This window comes from Triticum dicoccoides, chromosome 4A (genome assembly GCF_002162155.2).
Source record: "Triticum dicoccoides isolate Atlit2015 ecotype Zavitan chromosome 4A, WEW_v2.0, whole genome shotgun sequence".
NCBI lineage: Eukaryota > Viridiplantae > Streptophyta > Magnoliopsida > Poales > Poaceae > Triticum > Triticum dicoccoides.
This window is the reverse complement of record NC_041386.1, coordinates 578,042,958-578,061,712: the sequence shown is the minus strand read 5'-3', so window position 1 is coordinate 578,061,712 and position 18,755 is coordinate 578,042,958. Positions and strand designations below refer to the sequence as shown.

Sequence of the window (18,755 nt, the reverse complement as noted above, 5' to 3'; positions counted from 1 at the left end):
ATCGTCTAGCACTGCTAGGTTAAATCAGTTTCAGAACTCCAGACCGCATGCAAAAACAAAGTTTAATCCCTGTAAGACAAGTAGTACTTGTGGTCTTTCATGTAGACAAGATGTAATGTATGGAGCAATCCGGTGTTTTGCTTTGTTCAGGTTATGGATTTCGACAGGGCCATGGCAAGGAGTGCAGCCTTCGATCGGTCGGGAGCCTCTGTGCCGCGCTCGGGCGGAAACCTGTCTAGCGACACCAAAGCCGTCCTCTGCCTTGGGGCAGCCGCTGCTGTGGGCTCGGCAGCGTGGAGGTACTACCAACGCCGTGCGTGCCTGCTGAAGTTCGGCCGGGACATGACGGCATCGGCTGGAAAAACCGATCCGGTGATCGGCCGCGACGACGAGATTGACCGTGTCGTCTCCATCCTCTGCCGCCGGACCAAGAACTGCGTCGCGCTCGTCGGCGCTGCAGGGGTAGGCAAGACGGCCGTCGCCGAGGCCCTCGCCCAACGCATTGCCGCCAGGATGGTCCCCGACGTTCTTGCCGGCGCGCGCGTCATTGAGCTCGACGTCGGAGCATTGGTGGCTGGGACCAAGTGGCGTGGCTCCTTCGAGAGACGCATGAAGGATGTGATAAAGCAGGTGGAGGCCGCGGACGGCAAGGTGATTCTGTTCATCGACGAGATGCACATGCTTCTTGGTGCCGGGCGCTCCAGGAAGAGTGCCAACGATGCTGCCAACATGCTGAAGCCAGCATTGGCCCGTGGCCGTATCCGCTGCGTGGGTGCCACAACTTTCGATGAGTACCGTAAGTACATCGAGAAGGATGCCGCACTGGAGCGGCGGTTCCAAAAGGTGCAGGTCGAGGAGCCGAGCATGGACACAACCATTGAGATTCTGCAGGCGCTAAAGAAGCGGCACGAACGGCACCATGGCTTGGAAATCCAGGATGCAGCTCTTGTGGCTGCTGCACAGCTTGCTGGCCGCTATATCACCGGTGAGGAACCCATCAGTTTTACTCATTTTGATTGATGTGCACCCACCTAGTCACTTAGGAAGTATAATTAAAAAGAATGGAAGGGAAGAAGATGGAGTATATATGATCTTAATTTGTTACATTCAGATGTTCATCTTTGTTGAGGCTTACTTGCCAATTTAGGCTATTTACATGAAGTTGTGCTGTACAATTCAAGGGAGAGGATAATCACATTGGAGCACCCTTGTTGCATTGGGTACATCAATGCATCCATTAGCGGCAAGAATGTATATGCTGGAGAAAATTGATGGATGTTATTTCTATCTGTACTGCAGGTCGTCAGTTTCCTGACAAGGCAATTGATCTAATTGACGAGGCATGCGCCACTGCAAGCAAAAAGATGAGGCAGATTAACCGCCAAAAGGCGGAAGTGAACACTAAAAAAAGTAGCTCTGCAAATGCAAGGAAGGAAGCAATTATCACCCCAGATCATGTCGCACAAGTAGGCATTCTTTTCTTAATGATATTTGTGTCTATTGTTGTGATCGACGAGTCATGCTTTCCATGAATGTTCCTATGTTGTTATTTGAAGGTTGTGAGCCGATGGACTGGAATTCCCGTCACCGCACTTAATCAAGAGGAGAAGGATAAGTTAATCTGCCTAGCGGACAGACTGCATGAGCGAGTTGTTGGCCAGGATGAAGCCGTCAACCTAGTTGCAGATGCAGTGTTACGTTCTAGAGCTGGCCTTGATCATCCTGGCCAGCCCATAGGCTCTTTCCTCTTCTTGGGCTCAACTGGTGTTGGAAAGACAGAACTCGCAAAAGCTCTTGCCGAGCAGCTATTTGATAGCGAGAAGATGTTGGTTCGCTTTGACATGTCTGAATATGTCGGGAGTAGTTCTGTGTTGCGTCTCGTTGGAGCACCTCCAAGGTTTAATTCGCATACTGTGTGCTCTTTTCTTATTTTCTTAGCATTTCATTATCTTATTGTACCTAGTCTTAATCTGAAGTCTGACTGGTCTCTTTTAACATCTTTAAAGCTATCGTGGCCATGAGGATGGTGGACAACTGACTGAGAAAGTTAGGAGGAACCCGTACAGTGTCATCCTTTTTGATGAGGTGGAGAAGGCAGATCCCTCGGTGTTCAATATTTTTCTTCAAATCCTTGATGATGGCAGGTTGACTGATGGCAGAGGCCAGACTGTAGATTTCAAGAATACCATCATCATCATGACCTCAAATCTTGGATCTGATTACCTAATATCAAAGACGGCTAGAAAAAACACAACCGAATCTACACGGGAACTTCTCATGGAACAGGTCTGTAAATCCCAGACAGCCCCTGCGAAAGCTGCAACAGCAATTGCTAATTATGGTATGTATTTGTTCGTATAGGTTTGCAAGCACTTCAAGCCTGAGCTTCTGAACAGACTGAGTGAGATCGTTATATTTGAGCCGCTTTCGCACGACAAACTGAAGGAGATAATGAAAATCCAGATGAAGAGCATTATGGCCAGAGTAGCTACCAAGGGCATCTCTCTTTCTGTTAGTGATGCCGCGTTGGACACCATCTTATCGGAATCATACAACCCAGTAAGTATATCTTCTGTTCAAAATTATCACATGTTTAAAGCCTCGTGTTTGCATATGACCGGAGATTGTTTCTTCTCCGCATGTTTGTATGTTTCGGTAACCATGCATCAACACCTCTTGTAGACCTACGGTGCAAGACCCATAAGAAGGTGGATGCAAAAGAATGTGATGACAACGCTTTCCAAGATGTTGGTCAAGGGAGAAGCCAGTGAAGGCTCAACAATCTGCATTGAAGTTACTGACGACAAGAAGGGTTTGAAGTATCAAGTGGTGAAGAAGGAGGTGAGCCTAGACCAGCGCGGACTTAGCTAGCTCTAAAACACATGGAGCTTGGAACACTGATAATAAGTTTGTCAAATTTTCAAGGAGTTTATGAACAATCACCATATCCATATTTATTCAGGAGAGAACTCACTTAGGCTATTGAACCTGTAAATACAGTTGAGGCTAGTCATGAAACTTAATGTTAGTTCCGTGGTAAAGAAGAATACGTTGATCACCTGTTCTTGCAACTAGTGGGGCCCCACTATCAGTGACACATTTAGTTAACAGATTAACTTAATTAGCAGAGTACGATCGGTATGCTCTGAGTTCTGTCACAAGATGGCTTTTCATTACTCGAAGCAGTTGTTTGCAATATATCAGAAGAAGGAAAACCCCTATTTTCCATGACTCTGGTGTTAGTTATCACCAACTTCATATGTTGACCTTTCTGTGACCTTTGTGTCTCCAATCAGTCAGTCAGAGTCTTTTGTATATATATGGGTTTAGTTTTGTGTCTTCTTAAGTACTCCCTCTGTAAACTAATATAAGAGCGTTTAGATCACTAAAATAGTGATCTAAACACTCTTATAGTTTACGGAGGGAGTACTCTGTAGTTAAGGCATGCTAAAGTTAGTTTATCGCTAGGATGCACGCTGTTAAGTGAAGCACAATGTCTGACAGGGTCTATGTTGTTTAGCTGAAGCGCTTGTGCTCCCTGTAATATCCCTGCATATAGTAAATCTATCCAAGGAGCTGTTGTTCTGTATTGTTCAGTTGCTTTGTTCATGGAGTCAGAATGTCACGCTTTCTCTCCTGCTTGTGCGCTTTAATAATGAATGGAGGATTGGCACAAAATGGAAATTGTGGTGCTTCAACATACGCTCTGAATTTCCGGACCACATTCTTCATTCCTCTTCCTCAGCAGTTCTTCTCACAGAGATTTGTACCACCTGAAGCAACAAGAGTTTGACGATCGGTTCGAGGCACTCTACTTCGGTAATTGTGCGGAGAGCGTAGATCAGTACAGGAACTATTCTGTTTATGGTTCTGTAGTCATCATATACTCTTGTAATCTGTATTCACTATATCAACGAAGACAAGAAGTAGGGTTGTTACCCACCTCGGCCACCTGAACCTGGGTAATTTTGTCGTGCACGTTTCCTTCGTTGTTGCGAGCTTTGTTGGTTAGATCATTGTGTCACCCCTTAATCTACGATTTCCACTAGTACGTGCGGTACGCAAATTTCGTGTAACGAGGCTTGGGTTAACTTTTTCAGTGAAAACGGTCATGATTTTGTTTGTATTATATCATAATATGAAATCTCACCCTCTTAATATTGCAGCTTTTCCTACAGTTCAAATACATGAGAAATAATGGGAAATTGAAATGTATTGTCGTCTTTTCACTTTTTGCTTGGGAGGGTCTCTAACCCTAATCCTTTCAACGCTTTGGAGCTAATTACTCGTTGAACACTTGTTAACCATTAATCTCTCAAGTCACCTGTCATCGGTGCCAAAACCCAATTAAGGGCTTAGATGTCTTTTTCGGTGGTGCTCACGACTGGGCTTTGAAGATGCCTTACAAGCGTAAAAGGATGAATGCACTCATTGATGCGTGAGTGTCCACGTAGGGGCGTGGAAGACTTGAGAGTGTTGTTTGCGTTGGGGAGAGGATGCATGGCCGCGTTGTGGAAGTCGATGGTTGCCAGGTATGTCTGGTGGGGGTAGGATTTGAAAAAGCTCATGAATTTGAAAAATTCACAATTTTTAAGAAGTTCATGAATTTGGGAAAAAGTTCACAAGTTTGAAAAAAGTTCACGAATTTGAGAAAATCACATATTTTAAAAAGTTCAAGAATTTGAGAAAAAATCATGAATTTGGAAAAGTTCAGGTATTTGAGGAAACAAGTTCACAAATTTGAGACAAAAAATTCACGGAATTTAAATTTTCACATATTTGAGGAAAATAATTCACGAATATGATAGAAGTTCAAGAATCTGGAAAAGTTCATGTTTAATAAAAAACACGATTTTGAAAAAGTAAAAATTCGTGAAATTTAAAAATTGAAAAAGAAAGAAAACGAAAATGAAAAAAGTTGGTTACTCCGGTTTGACGCAAAAAAAGAACTAGGCATAGCAGGTGCCCGGCCCGGCTCCAGAATTGCATTTTCGCTGGACTGTGAGGCATCCGTGGGCTTTATTTGTGCGACTGGAAGGCCCACCGATTAACCCTATAGCCATCCTCCTCTTCCCGTCTTCGCGTGCGGCGGCGCTCCCCCCATCCCACCACGTCCCTCCTCCGCGCGGCACCACCGCCCCTCTGCTCCGGCAGTGATCAACTGGACGGCGGCAGCCTCCCCTGCGTCGCGGCGCCAAGGACAGCGCCTCTCTCCCGTGCGTGAAGCCGCCTAGGCCGACGTCTCCCTGCGTGCGTGGCATCGCCCAGGCCGGCGTCTCCCTCCCGCGCGTGGCGTCCCGGAGGCCATGGCCTTCGCGTGCGCATCCCATGTGCGCCGCATCCTCCTCCACCCCGGCGCCGGAGCTCCGGCGAGATCCTTCTACGCCCAGCCCTACCAAGGTACAGTCACTTTCCTCTTGATCCGTGAACTCCGTGGTTCTTCCGCCGTTCGGTGTGGTGAAATGGATTGGAATTCCTTTGCGCAGCCAAGGTAGGCCTGGTGGAGTTCTTGAACGGCGTCGGGAAGGGGGTGGAGACGCACGCCGCCAAGTTGGAGGAGGCTGTAGGCGGCGATCTGCAGAGGCTGCTCGAGACCCGCACGCTGCGGCTCAAGAAGCTCGGCGTCCCCTGCAAGCATGTACGTGCCCTCCCTGTTCCACACATTCCTCTGATTTAGTCATTTCTTTGTAGTTCCGCTGAAGGTTTGATGTCGTTTCTGGCTATGTTGTGCTTCTTCGGGCACTTCGTTGTGTAAATGTAGAGTTTGTTTAGGTTTTGTTCTCCAATGTTGTGATGTTTGGAAAAGAGTCATTGGGTTAGTTTGTGTGTACTAGATGAAGGAATTTGAGAAAGTCTGGGATGAAAAAAATAAGAAAATTTAAAAAGCTGCGGTATATACATATCCTGGAAAATTTAAAAAGCTGCGGTATTTGTTCAAAACCTCTCGATTTTTCCGATGTTTTAGGTATAGGACTGCATATCCTGGAAGAACCGATTAAGATGTTTAATAGGACTACATATCCTGGAAAATGATGATTGAAACAAGACCCTTTCAGAAACATAATAATTGAAGGAAATGCAGAAGTAAATTAGACGAAATTAATCTGAATATCTTATCCAGCTTTAGATACTTAGCATTTTACTAAATCAGACATCTAATAGAAACATCCCAGCTCTACTACAGATCAAGTTCATCTCGTCTAAAGATCAACTTGCTGACATCTTTACCAAGCCGCTGCCACTTCCCTTGTTTGAAATCTGTCGACGCAATCTCAACCTTCCTGACACCGGTTAAGATTGAGGGAGGGTGTTAGAATCCATGTTGTATATGTCTTAGGATTTTAACATACCGTACATACCTTGTATTTGTACTAATCCTTTGTGATATACTCAATCTATCTCTCGTACAACCACAGCTTACAAGGAGTGTGTGGTATTTTTCCTCTCCTGTTGCAACGAGCAGGTTGTTTTGCTAATGCCATGTTAAAATAAAAGATGTGGACCTATTGTGGTCTTGAGTCATTGTTATTGGATTAGGGGCGTGTTGTATTTTTTCTCCCGTTGCAACGCACAGGCCCTTTTGCTAATGCCTACCAAAGGGAGAAGATTATTGAGCTTTTTTCTGTCTTCTCCGCTTTCTAAAATATTTAGGGAACGGGCTCACTCAGAAGTACCATAAATATTTAGACCGATTTATGCCGATAAATCTAGGGTCCCCAGGTCAAAGTTCTTTCCAATCAAGTACGAGTTCAAAATTGATTTTTTCGGGGCTACTATTCGTAGTTTTTGAATCTATTTAGTTTCTCCAAATCAGGAGGCTTTACATACAAAACCAATAACACGATAACATTACGCTTCTCTTTCTTATACTTATTTATATAATTTGTGCTACTTTCACATGAAGTGAAAGGGATGCTATTCAAAAGAGCCTTCCTACATTTGCGCCCTGCTAAAAGCTATCACACCACATGGTGCAGAGACAATCGACAAAAGACGAGCAATAGCCCTTGGCAGGCCCCATGGCTGCTGGCCCTGCACCATCTTGCACTCAATCCTCTGGCCTTCTGCCTGCCTGGATCCAAGGATGACTGAACAAGAGGCGGGTTCAAAATGGCAGGGACTTCAATTCGTGGAACACGCAGAGTGGGGGCGCATCCTCGGGTTGAGTCTGATCCCCCGCTGGATCTGGTAGAACTCGTGGTGCGTCTGCGGGTTGAGCCTGATCCTGTGCAGGATTTGGTAAAACTTTCTCTCTGTCATGTAATAAAACAGTTTCAAAAAGAAATCCATGGGTAAACAATAAACAAAGAAAAAGAAAATGTAATTCGTTGTGGGAACAGGTTAGACGATGAATTATCCCCCTATTAAGAAACCAAAGTAATAATAATGATACGAAAATCAAAAGGAGAAGGAAAGGCAATTCTAGGCTGATGGGACAATGAAAAAAGAATTTTCCCGAAAAAAGGATGGGACCTTTTATTGAAGGTTGGAAAGTTTTATTCGTATTCAACACATTCTTTGTCAAGGCTTTCATTTCCGACATCGATCCCAACCTTCGAAGGCAGCTTCTCGATGTCGGAAATGGAAGACTTGAGGAAGAATGTGTCGAATACGAATGGAATTTTCCAACCTTCGATAAAAGGTCCCATCTTTTTTTTTGGGAAATGCTTTTTTCATTTTCCCATCGGCCTAGAATTGCCTTCCTTCTCCTTTTATTTTTTGTATGCTTATTATTACTTTGGTTTCTTAATAGGGGGATGATTCATCATTTAACCCGTTCCCCAATGAATTGCATTTTCTTTTTCATTGACTTATATTTACCCATGGATTTTGCTTTGAAACTGTTTTATTAGATGACGGGGAGAAAGTTTACCAAATCCTGTAGAAGCTCAACCCGCAGACGCACAGCCAGTTTTGCCAGATCCAGCAGGGGATCAGGCTCAACCTGCAGATGCACCCTGCCGCCCCCGCTCTGCCTGCTCCACCAGTTGGAGTTCCTACCATTTTGATCCCGCCCCAGGTTCAGTCATCCTTGGATCATGCTGGAGGACCGAGTGCAAGATGGCGCAGAGGCAACAGCCATGGAGGCTGCCATGGGTTGTTGCTCGTCTTTTGTCGAGTGTCTTTGCACCATCTGGTGTGATAGCTTTTTGCAGTGCACAAATGTAGGAAGGCTCTTCTGAACTAAGTTCCTTTCACTTCATGTGGAAGTAGCACAAATTATATAAATAAGAGAGAAGCTTAATGTTACCGTGTTGTCGGCTTTGCATGTAAAGCCTCCTGATCCGGAGGAACTCGATAGATTCAAAAACTACGAATCGGTAGCCCCGGAAAACTCAGTTTTGAACTCGTATTTGATTGGAAAGAATTTTAACTTGGGGACCCTGGATCTATCGGCATGTCATACTAATTTTACTATGCGAGGACCCGGTATTTCAGCTCATGCTTGAGTGCTTGCCTATTTTTCAACTGCTTGGAAAGAATTTGGGTGCGGCAGGACGAAATGGAATTCTCAGAAAAAGTATAAACAGGTCTTCCCCACTGCTGCATAGAGTCTGAGCTGTGTGGAATTGAAGTTTGGTGTCGATCAAGACACCCCTGCCTACTTACCTTAAAAAACGACTAATGATCAACTGATCACAGAGGTCCTTTTCCAGCAACTTCAGAGCAGGAAAACCAAATATAATATGAAAGCAAGCAAGGTGAGATGGTTGTTGGGCCAAATTCAAGTCTTTAACCTGTTTTCCTGCCAACCATGGTTTGATCCCCTGCAGCTGCATGTTATCTTTCTATTTCACAGGGTTCCATGCGCCTGCCACTGGCTTTGTTTTTTCCCCCAGTTTTTGCTAAAACCGGTCAGTTCTTTCTGGTTCGTTGGCGGGGCGGTCCATAGAGCTTAAGAAACCGCACGTGCTGCCAGTTCCTGTTTTTTTTCCGGTCTGACCAGCAGTCCGGTTTGGTTTTGAAACTATGATTATAGCTATGATCTTGTCTATAAACTTCAGAAGAGAGCATAGTTTTGATTTGGGCACACAGTTTAATGACTGTACTAACATTGTCATCACGTGGACTAATAGCCTACAGAGTTGCATATCTCTTATACTCCCTCCGTTCCTAAATATTTGTCTTTCTAGATATTTCAACAAGTGACTACATACGGAACAAAATGAGTGAATCTACACTCTAAAATATGTCTACATACATCCGTATATGGTAGCCATTTGAAATGTCTAGAAAGACAATTATTTAGGAACGGACGGAGTAGTATAGAGTAATAACTGACAAACATAGTATAGGTGTACCGTGGACTGATAAAATTGCAGGATCACTTCATTGGGTTTCATTTCTCCACTTCTAACAGAAAGCATAGTTTATATAATGCTTACAATAATGTTACTGCCGGAATCACCAGGAGTACAACAGACACTGTTTTAACACATGAGTTATTCAGGCCAATACAGAGAACGCTACCAAGTTTCACAGATTTATCGAACATTCCAGTGCACTAACATTCCAGGTAGCAAGTTTGTACTTGCTTGTTTCACCTAATTACTACAGTCAACATGTACTTGTTTGCTTCACCTAGTTACTACAGTCAACATGAAGTAGCACTTATCACCGATGGACTAAGGTTAGACGTCAGTGAACGCGTGGTTGGAGGACTTTACACCTACAAAGTATCGCTTGTGCCATATGGTGGGCTGGTGAAGGCATGCGTCGGTGCTGTGGCGGTCTGGCGAAGGAGGAGGCTGGCAATATGTCGAAATCTGATTTGGACTTGGAGAGTTCAAGAGGCTGCAAAATTTGATAGAAGTACAGTTTTCGTAATTTCTGAATGCATTTGAAGTAATTCCTTCTGTCAGTTATCGGCCAGCATACTGACATGCATGGAGTGTTATTTGGTCGATTATGATGTTTCCTAGGAAGTAGTTAGCTTGGAAATGTGTGGGTAACACTTTAAAGCTCTTACTATATCACAAACATTTGTCGGATGTTCCAGTTGCTAAAAGAGCTGATGAAATTATTGTTTGAATTAAATTACTAATTTCGTTGCTTTGCCTGATGCAGAGAAAGTTGATTTTGAGTTTCGCTCACAAGTACCGTCTTGGTCTTTGGAAGCCCCCGGCAGAAGCCAGGAAGGTGCAATAAAAGTTGGTTTGTTTTTGAAGTGTCGAGTTGGAGAAGTATGTGCTGTTATTGGGCCGAAGCATGTTTGGGACATTGAATAGTTATGTTGTAATTTGGATCCCGCAAACCGAATGTTCTTCTACTCCAACTAATAACTGGCCCTGGTGATGGTACTCAGGATTTCTCTCTGTCAGGTTTGGGCAAGTGTCTAGAAATTTTCTTTGTCGCAGAGACCATCATCACTCTATTGGACTAAATGGCTGTGGTCTTCCTAACATTGTACTGTACAACACCCGTCAGAGGTTGAAGATTGCACTGAACGTACATGCAATCACACTTGTAATCCTTCACCATCGGTCTAGGGTTCGATAAACTGGGTCATCCCTAGAACAAATTGAAAGAAGTCAAGAGGCAACCAACTACTTTCCTTGATAGACACACCAACTGTAAAGACTTGAAGAGAGCTATAGATATGATAACATCTACAACTGGCCCCTTCATCAGCCACACGGAATACTTTTTTAAGCTTAAATTCTTCCATTGCCTAAATCCCGGTTTCAAAATGCATGAGAAAAGGGTAAAAATCTCTCAAAGTCACACTTGCCGTACAGTTTGGGCCTCTGTTGCAAGTTAAATTTTGGTTGTATACCCACAAACGCAGATATATAGTGTACTACCAGATAATACTTTAAATATCTCCATAGAAAGATAGTAATTTAAATATAGGAAAGCAAAAACTACAAATCACCTACTTCCACAAGCTAAGACTAGATAGCAGAAATTAATAAAAATAAGGTCAGGATGGCCTGTATGCGAAGCTTGCTAGATGTACAACAAGCAGAGAAATTTTAAAGTGGGATTTCCTCCTTCCTCAAACGAAATGCATCTAGTGGTGCTCTACGGTGTACACGTACGGGAAAGAAGAAAAGGAAGAGCAAACGGGTGTTTGGTTCTCTTCCCATTCGGCTAGAGTTGGAGTAACATGATGTCGAACACCTTTCTGGTTGCCGAACCTTGTCATACCAACATACTACTCCCTCCGTCCGAAATACTTGTCATCAAAATGGACAAAAAAGGATATATGTAAAACTAAAATACATCTAGATACTTTTATTTTTATTTATTTTGATGACAAGTATTTTCGGACGAAGGTAGTACTACGTACATGACCGTCGGTTCATACCGTTTCCAGTTCATCGAGAACTTTTCGTGCCGTTTCTCGCATCGATCCGTATCATATCATATCGTCGGTCGCAGAGACGCCTTGCTAGTTAAGCTGTCCAAAACCGGCGGTTGCTGGCTTGCTGCTGCACAATCAAACTCCTCCTACTGCCAACTAGCCAACCTCTTATATATCTTCAAAGTAAAATAAAATAGCCAACCTTCTATCCCATGTGGGTCTATTACACTTTTTCCTTCTTAAAGATAACAATCTCTCTCTCTCTCTCTCTCTCTCTCTTTTTTGTTCAGAAAGGGAAGCACTCGGGTAACCTGCTTATGCTCCGAGGCCACGTCCACATGGCCTGTTGATATGGACGTCGCATTAACAAAGCATCGGATTCGACTCTTACCACGTGTACGTCTTTGAGCCATCACCGGTGGTGCATACGGCACTCCGAGAGAGGGACGTACGTGGAGAATGGAAATTGCCAAACTGGAGACCTGTTGAGCAGCTGATCGAAAAGGCATCTCAGAAAGCAAGATCCAAAGGTGGCCGCGGATCGTTGCCGTGCTGGCCCGTGCCGATGGGAGGAAACGGTCGGTGGGGCTTGGCTGTCGTGCCAGCAGCCACTGTTCCGTAGTCCTGCTCCGCCCGACCTACCATGCACCATCTCGTACTCTTGTTTTCGTTTGGACGTACTCTTGTTTTTTTTGAAAGTACGCAGTTGTATACCTTAGCTTTATACTTCCTCTGTTCACAAATATAAGTCCTTTTAAAAATTTCAATAAGAGACTACATACCGAACAAAATGAGTGAATATACACTCTAAAACATGTTTATATATATTTGTACGTTGTAGTTCATTTGAAACATCTAAAAAGACGAACGGAGGGAGTATAGAAGGCAAAAGTTCATACAAGAAAGTGATACAAAAGAGCCCTGGCGCCACACACTAGGCCACCAGCCGGCCCAAGAACTCCACTCCTAGCACTAAACTCGACTGCTCACAAAATACATTCACTCCGCTAATCCAGCCCTAACCCAAGTGCGTAGCTCATGGAAGATTTGAGAGGTGAAGTTTGCTACAGCAGATACTTCTCTCCTTGGGCAGAAGTATGTTTATACTCCATCCGTTTCATAATATAGTGTGCTCGCACTTTTCGAGATCCAACTTTAACCATAAATTTAACCAACAAGACCGACTGCAACAGGGACAAAAATTGTATTACTAAATTCATATCGAAAATACGAATTCAGTGGTATAATTTTTGCTCCCTGCGCAGTCGGTCTCGGTAGTTAAATTTACGGTCAAAGTTGAATCTCGGGAAGCGCCGGCGCACTACATTATGGAATGAAGGGGGTATTAATTAACAACAGAAGTGACACCACATCCTATATACTTAAATAGACGATCCTCATGATCTCAATTCTTTGAACATGCACATATTATATCTACCTTAATTTTCATTAAAATTTCGTCAGAAAATATTGCAACCAATTTCCGCAGCAACGCGCAGAGTATCATCTAGTTACATATGTGGTGTGGAACCTAAAAAAATAAACAAGGTCTAGACAGAAGTGACGAGGTTGTATAACTCAACCTAGGATTTCCTTTTCTTCCGACAAAAAATTCGTGACTTGGATTCAAATATTAAGGCCAGTAGTCAAGTATCCATTGGCAGAGAACAATCAGTTTGCCTTCCTCAATTGTTAACATTTTGTGTCGCTTCCCAAAAATTCTAAGTTGTGTAAACCAATCAGGGTATCAAGATGATTTTTTTTAGAATTATCGCTAAATCATCTACTTTCGTACAATTACCTCATCAGTCGTCATGATTTTAGAGACTTCGATGGTCTCTTGTTCATATGCTTGGTAGTGCTTAAGGTGATGCCCATTGACTATCCAGGGAGCCCCAGTTCCCCCTCTCAACTTGATGGCCCCCTGAGTTTTATGCTTCTTCAATTTCATATGGGCCTTACCACTTCAATTTTAGCTTACATGGAACAACCTTAATCGATAATTAATACTTTGCCACATCTTAATCTTTTCTTTAAGAGCCTTGCGCTTAGATAAGATTCATTTCTTAATTCATCTAAAGCATGTATATCTCATAAATGCTTTTCACATGCAGTCTTGAGATCATAATTCAAGTATTTAATATCTCATAAGGCAATGTGTTCACATTCTAAAGGTAGGTGTCAAGCTTTGCAGTAGCATCACCCATGAGATTCTTGAATGCGGTGAGGTAGGCGAAGGAGTCGATTCCGACAGATCTCGGGTAAGGGTCCCGAGCTAGTAGCCTATATGCGATGGTAGCAAGGACATGAGGTTTACCCCGGTTAAGGCTCTCCGAAGAGATAAAACCCTACGTCCTGCTTGTGCTGTATTGATTTGGATGGAGTACTGATACGTCTCCGTCGTATCTATAATTTTTGATTGTTCCATGCCAATATTATTCAACTTTCATATATTTTTTGGCAACTTTTTATATTATTTTTGGGACTAACATATTGATCCAGTGCCCAGTGCCAGTTCCTGTCTGTTGCATGTTTTTGGTTTCGCAGAATATCCATATCAAACGGAGTCCAAACGGGATAAAAACGGACGGAGCTTATTTTTGGAAAATATGAAAAATTCGGAAGGAAAATCAACGCGAACCAGTGCCCGAGGTGGTCACGAGGCAGCCCCCCCCTAGGGCGCGCCCCTACCCTCATGAGCCCACCGTAAGGCGGTTGACGCTCTTCTTTTGCCGCAAGAAAGCTAATATTCAGAAGAAAAAAACACGGCGAAGGTTTCAGGCCAATCGGAGTTACGGATCTTCATATATACACGAAACGATGAAACAAAGCGAGGGGAGAACGCAGAACCAGAGAGAGACAGAGAGATAGATCCAATCTCGGAGGGGCTCTCGCCCCTCCCACACCATGGGAGCCAAGGACCAGAGGGGAAACCCTTCTCCCATCTAGGGAGGAGGTCAAGGAAGAAGAAGAAGGAGGGGGGGCTCTCTCCCCCTTGCTTCCGGTGGCGCCGGAGCGGTGTCGGGGCCATCATCATCACCGCCATCTTCACCAACAACTTAACCGCCATCATCACCAACTCTTTCCCCCTCTATGCAGCGGTGTAACCTCTCTCTTACCCGCTGTAATCTCTACTTAAACATGGTGCTCAATGCTATATATTATTTCCCAATGATGTATGGCTATCCTATGATGTTTGAGTAGATCTGTTTTGTCCTAATGGCTATTTAATGATCGTGATTGGTTTGAGTTGTATGTTTTATTATTGGTGCTGTCTTATGGTGCTCTCCGTGTCGCGCAAGCGTGAGGAATTCCCGCTGTAGGGTTTGCAATATGCTTATGATTTGCTTATGGTGGGTGGCGTGAGTGACAGAAGCACAGGCCCGAGTAAGTAGGTTGTTTGCATATGGGATAAAGGGGACTTGATGCTTTAATGCTATGGTTGGGTTTTACCTTAATAAATCTTTAGTAGTTGCGGATGCTTACTAGAGTTCCAATCATAAGTGCATATGATCCAAGTAGAGAAAGTATGTTAGCTTATGCCTCTCCCTCAAATAAAATTGCAATAATGATTACCGGTCTAGTTATCGATTGCCTAGGGACAAATAACTTTCTTGTTGACAAAAACTCTTTACTAAAACTAATTTAGTTGTGTCTTTATCTAAACAGCCCCTAGCTTTTATTTTCGTGTTCTTTACTTTCTTGCAAGCTTACTTAAAAACACCTACAAAGTACTTCTAGTTTCATACTTGTTCTAGGTAAAGCGAACGTCAAGCGTGCGTAGAGTTGTATCGGTGGTCGATAGAACTTGAGGGAATATTTGTTCTACCTTTAGCTCCTCGTTGGGTTCGACACTCTTACTTATCGAAAGAGGCTACAATTTATCCCCTATACTTGTGGGTTATCAAGACCTTTTTCTGGCGCCGTTGCCGGGGAGCAATAGCGTGGGGTGAATATTCTCGTGTGTGCTTGTTTGCTTTATCACTAAGTAATTTTTATTTGCTATTCTTAGTTGTTTTCTATCTTTAGTCATGGGTAGGAAACGCAAAATACCAAAAGAATTAGTGGTACCTACTGAACCAATGATTGAAGAACCACTCAAAATCTATCACACTTCTGAAGCTTATTATTTGGATCATCTTCGATCCCTATGTGCTCGTGCTGAAACCCCAACTAGCTTAGTTGAGGGCAAATCTTTAGATGAGCATGCTTGTTATGTGCGACACCGAATATCTGAAAAAGGGAAAATTCTATTGGGTCAAATTCATCGTTTGCAATGCTATGCTTGGAATTTATGTTGGGAATATGATTTTACTTGTTGTTCTGAAAACCCTAAGAAACACCTTCCCTACCAATGTGAGTTTATTGATAATGGAATCTTATCTTCGTATGCTAAGGGTGTTTATAATTACTATGATGTTCAACAAATTGAAGAATTTGTTGCTTTTAAGGGTGCTTATGAAATTGCTTCGTTGATTGAAATGTATGATGCTACTTTTTACAAATCTAATTTTTTTTCCATACTTGAGTATTATTATGAGAATTATGCTTCTAATGCCTATGCTAAAATATATATTGAGGAATACTCTGTTGTCCAAGAAAAGACTAATATTTTGCAGGAGTCTATGAAAGAAGAAATTGATGAAACTGTGAGCTCATTGGATGAAAAAGATGAGGAGGAGAGCGAAGAACAAAAGGAGGAAGAGCGGATTGATCACCCGTGCCCACCTTCTAATGAGAGTAACTCTTCAACTCATACATTGTTTAATTCCCCCTCGTGCTTACCGAAGGATGATTGCTATGATGACTGTTATGATCCCATTGATTCTCTTGAAATATTCCTTTTTGATGATGCTTGCTATGCTTGTGGCCAAGATGCCAATATGAATGATGCTTATGGAGATGAACTTCCTATAGTTCCTTATGTTAAACATGAAATTGTTGCTATTGCACCCACACATGATAGTCCTATTATCTTTTTGAATTCTCCAAACAACACTATATCGGAGAAGTTTGCCCTTATTAAGGATTATATTGATGGGTTGCCTCTTACTACCACACATGATGATTTTAATAGATATAATATGCATGTGCTTGCTTCTCCTACTTGCAATTATTATGAGAGAGGAACTATATCTCCACCTCTCTATGTTTCCCACATGACAAAATGGCAAGAAACTGTTTATACTATGCATTGGCCTTTACTAGGTGTGCATGAATTGTTCTTTTATGACATGCCGATGCATAGGAAGAGAGTTAGACTTTATCATTACATGATATATGTTACTTTGTGCTCACTACTAAATTACAAATCATTGCTAATTAAAATTGGCTTCGATATACCTTGGGATCCGGGTGGATTCACTACTTGAGCACTATATGCCTAGCTTAATGACTTTAAAGAAAGCGCTGCCAGGGAGACAACCCGGAAGTTTTAGAGAGTCATTTATTTCTGTTGAGTGCTTTCATATAGTTTAAAAATAACAAAAATAAAGAGGGGAACCCAAAACTTTTTCAAAAAGAAAAGCGAAAGTGAGAAAGACGAGCATTGTTGAAGTGGGAGCTAGCCTTGAACTTTGTTCATGCTCACAGAAACTTTGTGAATCTTGATTACAGAAACTTTTCAACAAAAATAATTATCTCCTTGTACAATTCCATTGTATTATAAAAATAATGTGCCAAGGTTTGCCTTTAGGATGCTTACATTTGCTTGATGGTTTGTACGGTGCAGGACAGAAACTTTGGCTGTAGTGCGTGATTTTACATTTTTAGCTGGCATGTCAAATGGTTCTGAATCTTTTTGCACTGTCTTCCTATACAAATTTTTTATTTTTCCTAATTTTGGTTGAATTTTTCAAGTATCAGAAGTATGGTGAATGTTCAGATTGCTACAGACTGTTCTGTTTTAGACAGATTCTGTTTTTGATGCATAGTTTGCTTGTTTTGATGAAACTATCAATTCATATCAGTGGATTAAGCCATGAAAAATTTATACAGTAGACACAATGCAAAAACAAAATATAAATTGGTTTGCAACAATACTTAGAGTAGTGATTTGCTTTATTATACTAACGGATCTTACCGAGTTTTCTGTTGAAGTTTTGTGTGGATGAAGTGTTCGATGATTGAGAAGGTCTCGATGTGAGAAGAAGGAAGAGAGGCAAGAGCTCAAGCTTGGTGATGCCCGAGGCACCCCAAGTAAATATTCAAGGAGACTCAAGCATCTAAGCTTGGGGATGCTGGGGAGGCATCCCCTCTTTCTTCAACAAATATCGATATGTTTTCGGATTCGTTTCGTTCATGCGATATGTGCAAGTCTTGGAGCATCTTTTGCTTTAGTTTTCTTTTTTCTTTTATGCACCATGCTGGTATGAGATAGTCCATGGTTGATTTATAGAATGCTCTTTGCACTTCACTTATATCTTATAAGTATGGCTTTATAGAATGCTTCATGTGCTTCACTTATATCATTTGAAGCTTGGATTGCCTGTTTCTCTTTACTTAGACAACCGCCATTTGCAGAATGCTCTTTTGCTTCACTTATATTTGTTAGAGCATGGGCATATCTTTTGCAGAAAGAATTAAACTCTCTTGCTTCACTTATATCTGTTTAGAGAGATGATAGGAATTGGTCATTCACATGGTTAGTCATAAAATCCTACATAAAACTTGTAGATCACTGAATATGATATGTTTGATTCCTTGCAATAGTTTTGCGATATAAAGATGGTGATATTAGAGTCATGCTAGTGGGTAGTTGTGGATTGTAGAAATACTTGTGTTGAGGTTTGTGATTCCCGTAGCATGCACGTATGGTGAACCGTTATGTAACAAAGTCGGATCATGATTTATTTATTGATTGTCTTCCTTATGAGTGGCGGTCGGGGACGAGCGATGGTGTTTTCCTACCAATCTATCCCCCTAGGAGCATGCGTGTAGTACTTTGTTTCGATGACTAATAGATTTTTGCAATAAGTATGTGAGTTATTTATGACTAATGTTGAGTCCATGGATTATACGCACTCTCACCCTTCCACCATTGCTAGCCTCTCTAGTACTGCGCCACTTTCGCCGGTACCATAAACCCACCATATACCTTCCTCAAAACAGCCACCATACCTACCTATCATGGCATTTCCATAGCCATTCCGAGATATATTGCCATGCAAATTTCATCATCATCATATACATGACTTGAGCATTCATTGTCATATTGCTTTGCATGATCGTAAGATAGCTAGCATGATGTTTTCATGGCTTGTCCGTTTTTTGATGTCATTGCTACGCTAGATCATTGCACATCCTGGTACACCGCCGGAGGCATTCATATAGAGTTATATCTTTGTTCTAGATATCGAGTTGTAATATTGAGTTGTAAGTAAATGAAAGTGTGATGATCATCATTATTAGAACATTGTCCCATGTGAGGTTATCAAAATAAAAGTGG

The 18,755-nt window shown here is 42.3% G+C and overlaps 2 protein-coding genes across 2 annotated transcripts in view; both read left to right on the top strand.

Annotated features, from left to right (window-relative positions):
• The window catches only part of LOC119286891 (chaperone protein ClpB1-like), a 3,972-nt gene extending 906 nt beyond the window's left edge, over window positions 1-3,066 (top strand). Inside the window, exons 2-7 of the mRNA XM_037566359.1 lie at window positions 151-985; window positions 1,300-1,466; window positions 1,557-1,897; window positions 2,007-2,286; window positions 2,362-2,559; window positions 2,683-3,066. Coding sequence (XP_037422256.1) covers window positions 154-985; window positions 1,300-1,466; window positions 1,557-1,897; window positions 2,007-2,286; window positions 2,362-2,559; window positions 2,683-2,871 — 2,007 coding nt within the window. The 5' untranslated portion in view covers window positions 151-153 and the 3' untranslated portion in view covers window positions 2,872-3,066. The remainder of the gene's footprint in view (window positions 1-150; window positions 986-1,299; window positions 1,467-1,556; window positions 1,898-2,006; window positions 2,287-2,361; window positions 2,560-2,682) is intronic.
• A 2,002-nt stretch (window positions 3,067-5,068) lies between these two features.
• Window positions 5,069-10,448, top strand: LOC119286890. The gene is made up of 3 exons (XM_037566358.1): window positions 5,069-5,400; window positions 5,487-5,638; window positions 10,069-10,448. The coding sequence occupies exons 1-3, from the start codon at window positions 5,307-5,309 to the stop codon at window positions 10,147-10,149; spliced, it is 327 nt and encodes a 108-aa protein (XP_037422255.1). The 5' UTR covers window positions 5,069-5,306; the 3' UTR covers window positions 10,150-10,448.
• The last annotated feature ends 8,307 nt before the right edge of the window (window positions 10,449-18,755 follow it).